At 47.5% G+C, this 8688-nt stretch overlaps 1 protein-coding gene across 1 annotated transcript; it reads left to right on the forward strand.

The window, feature by feature from the left end:
• Positions 1-534: 534 nt before the first annotated feature.
• On the forward strand, positions 535-5062 carry zmynd19 (zinc finger, MYND-type containing 19; the record flags this gene model as incomplete). Its single annotated transcript, XM_080530154.1, has 6 exons — positions 535-666; positions 2021-2080; positions 2189-2295; positions 2615-2755; positions 4123-4303; positions 4919-5062. The coding sequence occupies exons 1-6, from the start codon at positions 616-618 to the stop codon at positions 5060-5062; spliced, it is 684 nt and encodes a 227-aa protein (XP_080386280.1). The 5' UTR covers positions 535-615.
• Between the last annotated feature and the right edge of the window lie 3626 nt (positions 5063-8688).

Genomic DNA, 8688 nt, shown 5'->3' on the forward strand with positions numbered 1-8688 from the left:
CCACTAGCTGTCACCCGGCCAGCGCTGTCACCCGGCAAAGCCAGCCCCGGCTGTTTTCGCGCTAAAATGACAGACGAGTGTCGGAGTACAAGTACACAGGAAGAAGCAATGGAAACGTCATGCCGTCAGGCTAGGGATGGGCGGTGCTACAAAGCAATCCCCTTCTTTGATTGGACAATCGAAACCGGACACCTTTATTTCAAGGCTTTGCGCCAATCTGATCTTGGGTCTGCTTTTGGTTTTACCCCTCTCGTTATCAAGTGTATCATTCGGGCAAGATACAACTGACTCTAGATCAGCGTTCGGGAACAACTTCATTTCAGGGGTGAAATGCAAACTTGTGATTGGACCATATTTTTTCCAAGCTGTACCCTCATTGGTTTAGGGGTTTGTAGCCTCTTTTGGTTCCCTCCTCCCAAACCTAGCTACGACAGCGGTGTGTCACGGAGGTTTGTTAGCGGGTGGGGAGCACCAAGAACCGGGCAACGATTGACCCTATTTAACCAAACTGGCAGAAAATCGGGGCTGGGGGGGGTCGCCCTGACGAGTTAATCAACGTGGAGATCGCCTCACCTGTTCGTACAGTTAAGCCCCCGTCATCACGCCGCTCTCCCGATGTCGGATTTCAAGCTGGGGATCGTTCGGCTGGGCCGTGTGGCCGGGAAGGTGAGCTGCTATCCGAGGGCTGCCATGTGCGACAAGGGGAGGGGATCACAAAAACGCTCTTACAAAATGGCTCATGCATGGGAGATAGGTGATGACATCGAATAGATTTAAACAATAGCAACGGGTGTCTGTAAGAATGTGAAATTGTACAAGTTACAGGGCATATTTTTCTTAGCTTTGCCTTTAGTGTGTTCGCGTTCTATTTTCGCTATTTTCTCGATCTCACGAAGCCCAAAGCCGCCCAGCTCTGGTTAGCCCAGCGAGCTACTAGCTCCCATGATCATATCACCCTCGGTTTAGAGGGAATGAAAGTCATCTGGGACAGTTTCGAAATAAAAAAGCTATTCGTTAATATGTGAATAAATGCTTATGGTTACAATAGCTTAGTGCAATCGGATGGCAGGATCAGATGGCTTGTTATAAGCGTCGCTATGTCAGATCCTGGTTAATGAGGTAGGAAGCCATTGCCACGCTCTCTCCTCCAGCCAGGAACCTTTTTTTTGCAACGTGACTAGTGGAGCACCGGTATGACAGTCCTGACGAGTAACGGTAGTGTGCCAAATGCAGGATAGTCATTTGTCCACGTTTGAGGGAGGGAGGGGGTGGATATAAACTCAATTTAATCTGTACATTTGACCGTTAAGCCAGCCATCAAACCAAACGTCGTCATCGTGAGACACATCGGATGTCTTATCTGTTGACATGGAGCCATTATGTGGTGTGTGTTTGCATCAGTCAGGCCAAACTGACGGATTGTGAGACTTGTTTTAATGGTCGTGGTGGTCGTCACTTAACAAAAGGGCTTAGTTGATGAATATAGACATGTCACCCTGCCTGCCTTGCAGCGTTGTCAGTTTAGTTAGCTGGAAAATGATTGGTTGGTTCATGATTCCAACGTTCCAACGTTAACACACTGCCGCGCTGTGTTCCAGATGAAGGATGGAATTCTAGGCTGTTAGTGTGTTAAGCATTCTTAAAAGGCTCGTGTGTTTTATCTATAAAAATTCGTACTAGGCTACCTACTCAAAGGGGATCCGAACTTCCAATCACGCGTGTCGTCGGGTCATATGATCGACATTATAGTGTCATCTCACACACCCCTAACATAACAACCAGTTGTTGACTTGACCGTCCCCCTGATTGAAGTCACTCTGTTTGCTTTGGGGGGGAAAGTGTGTGTGTGTGTGTGTGTGTGTGTGTGTGTGTGTGTGTGTGAGAGAGAGAGAGATTTATTTCCATATATATTTGGGCTTGTTGCTATTTGAGGAGAAAAACAACATGTACAACGTTTGCTACTGGAACATTTTGGTTGGTGACAGGTGGCAATAATAATAACCATTTTGTTCTCTCGCAGACCAAGTACACGCTGATTGATGAACAGGACATACCACTGGTAGAAAACTATGCCTTTGAGGTAAGCCTGGGAGCCTAGTTGATGGGTGAGGTTTATTTTTTTAAAGCAGGTTTCTGTTGCGTTGTACGAGAGGACCTGGGATGACAGATTGAATGTGACATTTCTCAGGCACGCATGGAGGTGGATGCAGACGGCAACGGGGCCAAGATCTTTGCATATGCCTTCGACATTGGCAAAGGACGCTGGGCAGGGAGGCCACTGCACGAACTGCTCTGGTGAGTCGGTGTCCCATCACCCATCCCCCCTCCTCCTGCAATCACACACACACACACACACACACACACACACACACACACACAATCTGTGCCTGAATACATCCTTTTTTCCAATCACATTTTATTGGCATTTTCATATCACATCACGCCCACCAACTCCACATAGACTAACCTCTAAATAGGTTGTCTATAATCTATTAAACTGGTGGTGTGGGGGGGGGTTTGCCTTTTAAATGGTGAATGATCCATATTCTGGGAGTGATGCAGCAGACCAGCTGGCTATGAGTCATGACGGGGGGATTTGAATGTGTGTCTGCAGGGAGAAGCATCGAGGAGGCATCGCTCCCAGCTTCCAAGTCGTCCACATCAACTCCGTCACCGTTGACAACCGTCTGGACAACCTGCGGCTGGTCCCAGTGGGTTGGAGCCCCAAGCCCGAGGAGCTCTCCAGCAAGCAGAGGTAGGAGAGGCTGCTGAACCAGTCGGTCCTCACTCCTGGGGGTCCGGGTTGTCGATGATATTGCACCTGATTGATCGATTAATGAACTGATCTTCAAAACCATGATTAGCCGAATCGGGTGCGTCCCTGCTGACGCCTGCAACACTGCACGGTCAGGGTGTCACTGTGCTCTGTTGTAGAAGCTAGTTATACACTGGTTCACAACAGTCACCCGAGCTATCCCAATAGCCCAACTATTAAATACCTCCCATTCCTTTATAACTACTTTAATACCGCCGTATGACATTGGTTTGGTCTAATATGATTCACATGATAGGGGGTTTCTCCCGGTGAGAGAAAAGGAGTCAGTGCAAACAAGCATATAGTAAACCAACTCGATCGCACTTACTGTACACGCCAGGAGAGAAAATGAGACCAGCAAAAAAAAACAAAAAAACAACAACATCACCAGGTCTCTCAGTGGCCTACATGTCTATTAAAGGGGTGGTTCAGCCTACATTCATGTTTAGGTGTAATATCATCTCACAACATTACCAGGTGCTGAAACCATCCCTTTTAAATGTCACACGATGAAGAAGATGTGCTCACCCTGTTCTTCTTGTTCTTCTTGCAAGTGCCCCCTCCGGAGAGCTCTGTGTCTGTCTGTCTGTTCTGTCTGTGTCTGTCTGTCTGTCTGTCTGGTCTGTCTGTCTGTTCTGTCTGTGTACTGTACGGACGTAGGCACATAATGCATTATTCTGAGTGAGAGAACAGAATAAGTGGTGGTGTGGGATGAAGTAGCAACACCCTACATTACCAGAACTTGAAATCGCCCAAAAAAGAGAAAAAGAAAAAAAAACGGTTTATTTTTTTCCTCCATCTCTGGGACTGCCTATGGCACTTATCATAGGTTTTTACTTATGATGACTATTGTGTAGTTCACTTAGACACATGTACTTATTGTAAGTCGCTTTGGATAAAAGTGTCTTCTAAATGACTTAAATTAAATGAAAGTAGCCCACTCTGGCCCAGCCGAACACATTTAGATCAGTGCAGTAGGGTTGTGGTGGCCCAGTGGACAGTGAGTTAGACAGGTGACCAGAAGGTCATGACTGCCACTAGTGTCCCCTTGGGTAAGGCACTTAGCCCTTAAGTTACTCCAGGGAGACGGTCCCTGTAATCTCTAATTGTAAGTCGCTTTGGATAAAAGCGTCTGCTAAATGGTGTAAATGTAAATGCAGTGGTCTCAGAGACAATGACACGCTCAAACATCCCTTTTCAGACTCCGTTCACCAGTATTTGGCCTACCTGTACATGTGACTTGAAGGTATGTACACACACCGTGTTTTTGTTTTTAAATGACTGTGTTATTGTCTCCCTCCCTCCAGAGAGCAGTCTCTGTACTGGCTGGCCATCCAGCAGGTTCCGGCTGACCCGGTGGAGGAGCAGTACCTGGAGCTGAGTCGCACCCGCTACTACAACGCTAACGGAGAGCTGGTGGAGGAGGAGGAGTGTTCCTGTACCTACTACGAGTGTCACTACCCGCCCTGCTCGCTCATCGAGAGGAGGGTACGTACCTGCTGCTGCTGCTGCACTGACACACACTGGAGTGTGGGGGAGGGGGACCACACCACACACACACACATGTTGTCAAGAGCCCACTCTCATCGAGAGTAGGGTATATATCTGCTCCCCACAGCAGTGGGGGTGGGGGGGGACACACCTTGTCAAGAGCCCACACTGACTGTCTGACTGACTGTCTGTTCAATTGGTTTATTTCTTTGACTTAATTTCTTGGACCCTGTTTTAAATATTCTTCCAATGCATCCCTTCCTTGAAGGTATCACTGATCTGACATGACTTTGATTGGACAAAGCAATGCAGTAGAAAGCTTGCTTTGACCAATCCGATTGCGAGATCAGTGATTACGTAGTGGCACAATGTACGGAGGCCTAGCCCTACCCTCACGGTTACTTCCATTGGCCCTGTGGGTTATCGCTGCAGTACAAAAGCAAACTAACTCAGCTCTGCTGTTTAAAGATGACCTGTCACCGTCACAGCTGTCGGCACTTGTCACAGACTAACAGCCCAGCCATAGTCACCCCCAGCCACCCAGCCATAGTCACCCATAGTCCCATGTGGACCATCAGACTAATGTTGTTGTATTCCTCTGTTTCTCCCCAGCTGAGAGAGTTCAACATCTGCGGCCGGTGCCAGGTGGCCCGGTACTGTGGCTCTCAGTGTCAGCAGAGGGACTGGCCCGCCCACAAGAAGCAGTGCCGCGAACGCAAAAGGGTCCTGGCGCTGGAGTCCGAACCTGAGCGATGATCTCCGGACTAACTCTCACACACACACACACACACACACACATACACACACCTGGGATTTGGGGGGCGGGGGGGGGGATAGGGGAAGAAGATGGGATGATGAGACTTGGAAATGAAGTGCAAAGAAGAAGAAGGAAAAATAACAAATCTGCTGACTGACTGAGATCATGACAGAGGGCAGTGTTGATTGGTTGGTTGGTTGGTTAATAGGTCGGGTGGGAAAGATTGAAGGAAAAAAAGAAAAAACTATTTTCCCAGAACTGGCAAATCTCCATAGCTTGCTTAACATGTCAACGGGGATGATGGGAATTGTAATTGTTTTTTTGAGGCCCTTGGGCTCTCTACTTGCTGCTATTTGTATGTTTGGGGCAAGAAGACGTTTCACACGGACGAAAACGACCCGTGCGGGCTTCTTCTTCGGACTTCAATAGATACTCGACAGTTGTCGCCATCATCATGTTTCTCCTTTCCACCCACACCTACCAGTTTTGTGGAGGGGGGGGGTACAACTGGGACATGGACCTTTTCACTGTACTGCTCCCTGGTGGACCTCTGGTGCACGTTCCTCACACACACGCACACACACACACACACACACACTCACCTCTTTTGGGTCAGGCTCTGTCAGACGGACAGACACACAGCAGATGTACTGTACTGCTCTGAGTCACACTACTACCAGTGTTGTGTGTTGGCTGCCATTGTGGACTGAAGGACGCTGATGAAGTGGTGAACATTGTGGTTGGGGGAGAGTGTTAAGTTTATGTTCTGTGTTTTTTTGTTTTGTCGTCCCCCCCCCATTGTTTGTTTTTGGCCCATTTTGTTTTTGTGGGGAGGGGATTGGTTAGCGCTTTTGGACTTGGATCACTTGTAAAAGTGTGTGCGCGCGTGTATTTGTGTGTGTGTGTGCGTGTGTGTGTGGGCGTGTGTGCGCGTGTGTGTGTGTGTATTTGTGCGTGCGTGTGTGTGTGTGCGTGCGTGCGTGTCTCTCTCAATGCGATGGATCAGTTGCCCTTCCAGATGCTCACAAACACAGCATCACTAAATTCTCCTACCTGAGGGACGTCCTGGGGGAGAGTTGAAACCCACACAGCCCAGGACTACTTCTGAAGAGAATGATACAGCAGTTTGTTCTGTGGGATCGTATAACGAAAGGCCTGATATCAATTCCACGTTTTTTTGTCCTCTACATGTCAAGTCAATGAAATAAATATTTGTTCTATTGTCAAAGTGGTCATATAGCTTAAATTATGCTAAATCCCCCCCTCCCCCTTAAGTGTAGTATACATACACACCTCAACGTGTGTCTTCCTGTGTCTTAGGAGGTGATGATGGAACTTGACAAACACTCAGATACGCATGTAACAAGCAAACAGGTGATGAACTTGTTGATAGTTTATTATGTGTGTGTGTGTGTATGTTTATTTTGTATGTATGTGGATGGGATAACACTGTGCACTGAATTGTTTTGACCCCCTCCCCCCCCTTACCTACCTATTATTATCTGTCAGAGAGGGAGGGGGGGAGTTTAGAGTGAGGGAATGTTGGGTGTCAGAATTCCTTATTTTGTTTTGTTTTTTAAGAATAAAAGCATTAATCACATAGAGTACAGAGCTAAAGTATGTGAATGGGAGGGAGGGCAGTTGGGAATAACTGACCATCTCTTTTCACTGTAAAATGAAAAAATGAAATAAAATAATAAACCGTTTGACTTCCTGGATGTGCGTTAGATATGGTACTTTATGAGGCCCTCTTGGTATTAGCCTACACCTCAGAAAGTGTTGGGGCAACCTACGATTTATGATGAATTGAATGGGGTTTTCTTTTATTTCTTGTGTACCCACTTTGCTGGTTGATAGGCTGTGTTGAAGAGGCTGAACACTTTCATGGCCCCTAGACCCATAGGGCTGCTTTCCTGGGATTAATAGTATACTAATCCTAGATTTTGATGCATCTTCAATAGATATTCTCGATTAAAAACGTTATTTAGTCCAGGGACATGGTAAAGCCTAGAGGGCTGGCCACAGAAAATGATAGATTGGATTTAACTGTGAGGGCATGCCTTTTAGACTCCTGTAAGGGTTATTAAATTGCAAAAACCTCAATCAAAGGTAGGATAATAGTCATTGTTTAGTCAATAAGAACATGTTTTACGATAGCATTTGGCCTTTGTATACGGGGTAGAGGTGGAAACGAGTGTGGACAGGTTTAATATTTGCCGAAGTAAAATGGAAATGAATAACCTTTCCCCAACGTCACCATGGTGATGTGGGCTGGGACCGCCAGCCTGTGGAACAAGAGATAGGAGCATCCAGAGCCCGTCACGTTTACGACCCAACAACCTCCCTCTGTGTGTGTGTGTGTGTGTGTGTGTGTGTGTGTGTGTGTGTGTGTGTGTGTGTGTGTGTGTGTGTGTGTGTGTTAACAACCTCCCTGCAACCTCCCTCTGTGTGTGTGTGTGTGTGTGTGTGTGTGTGTGTGTGTGTGTGTGTGTGTGTGTTAACAACCTCCCTCTGTGTGTGTGTGTGTGTGTGTGTGTGTGTGTGTGTGTGTGTTAACAACCTCCCTACTTTAACATTCCCTGGACACGGACCGCTCCTTCGGGTCATATTATGGAATAACCGCGACTTTTTAACCCGATTTGCGATTTCATGGTGCGGAGTCGGATGCATGCACGCAACCGAGATTGGGTTGCTGCCTGGTATGATATGATGTGCCGTTAGATTTGCCGAGAATTTAATAAGACTTGACGGAGCGCAAAGACCGACTGCAATGATTTTTCAACTGCACTTTATTTTTGCTCGACAGCAAAATAGCAGCGCTACAGGATCGGATGATTCATCGCGCACCTGCTTTAATGGAATGTAGTGTAGCCTATACATTTAACTCGGAATAATAAATATGTATTGACCTACCCTACTTTGTGGAAACCCCTGCAGCCGGTGGGTCTAACACTAGTCAAATGTTAATTGTGTACGGACTGGAATTTAGTATTCTGATGTATGAGAGAGAGAGAGAGAGAGAGAGAGAGAGAGAGAGAGAGAGAGAGAGAGAGAGAGAGAGAGAGAGAGAGAGAGAGAACTGGACACTCCTACCCCCTCTTGGCACAGTAGGGACCCTGAAGATAGACTCTCATAAACAACAACAGTTTCCAGGACCCAGGTTAAGCAGGTTAGTTCTCGACTAAAAAACCAGGTTCCCTTGCATGAAGCCTCATTGAAAGCACTGGCTATTCCAGGAGTAGGCTTAATCTGTGTCCAGGATACAACCAACCCCCCCATGGCGTGCCAAGGCCCATGCCACCTAGAGAAGCCCCTGGCCAGGCTGCTGTGCCCAGTCCCTGCCCATGTGAAGGCAGCTCTGGAGGGCCTGACTCGGTCTGTACAGCAGAGCAGACACACCGCGGTGGAGGAGGTTCTCCAGGACCCTGAGAGAGAGAGCTACATCAGAGCACTGGGACTCTTACTCAGCTCCTCTGACTCATGGTGAGTGGTCATGTGACACTGTAATGGAACAACGACAGAACATTTTGAGACCACAACTTTTGTTCCTGCTTGTTTTTCTTCATGTCGCATCATGCCCCGTGGGCATTGGGCAAGGCTGAGGTTCTGTGTAGATGTCAAGGCC

This window comes from Nansenia antarctica (assembly GCF_963989245.1).
Source record: "Nansenia antarctica genome assembly, chromosome: 4".
NCBI lineage: Eukaryota > Metazoa > Chordata > Actinopteri > Argentiniformes > Microstomatidae > Nansenia > Nansenia antarctica.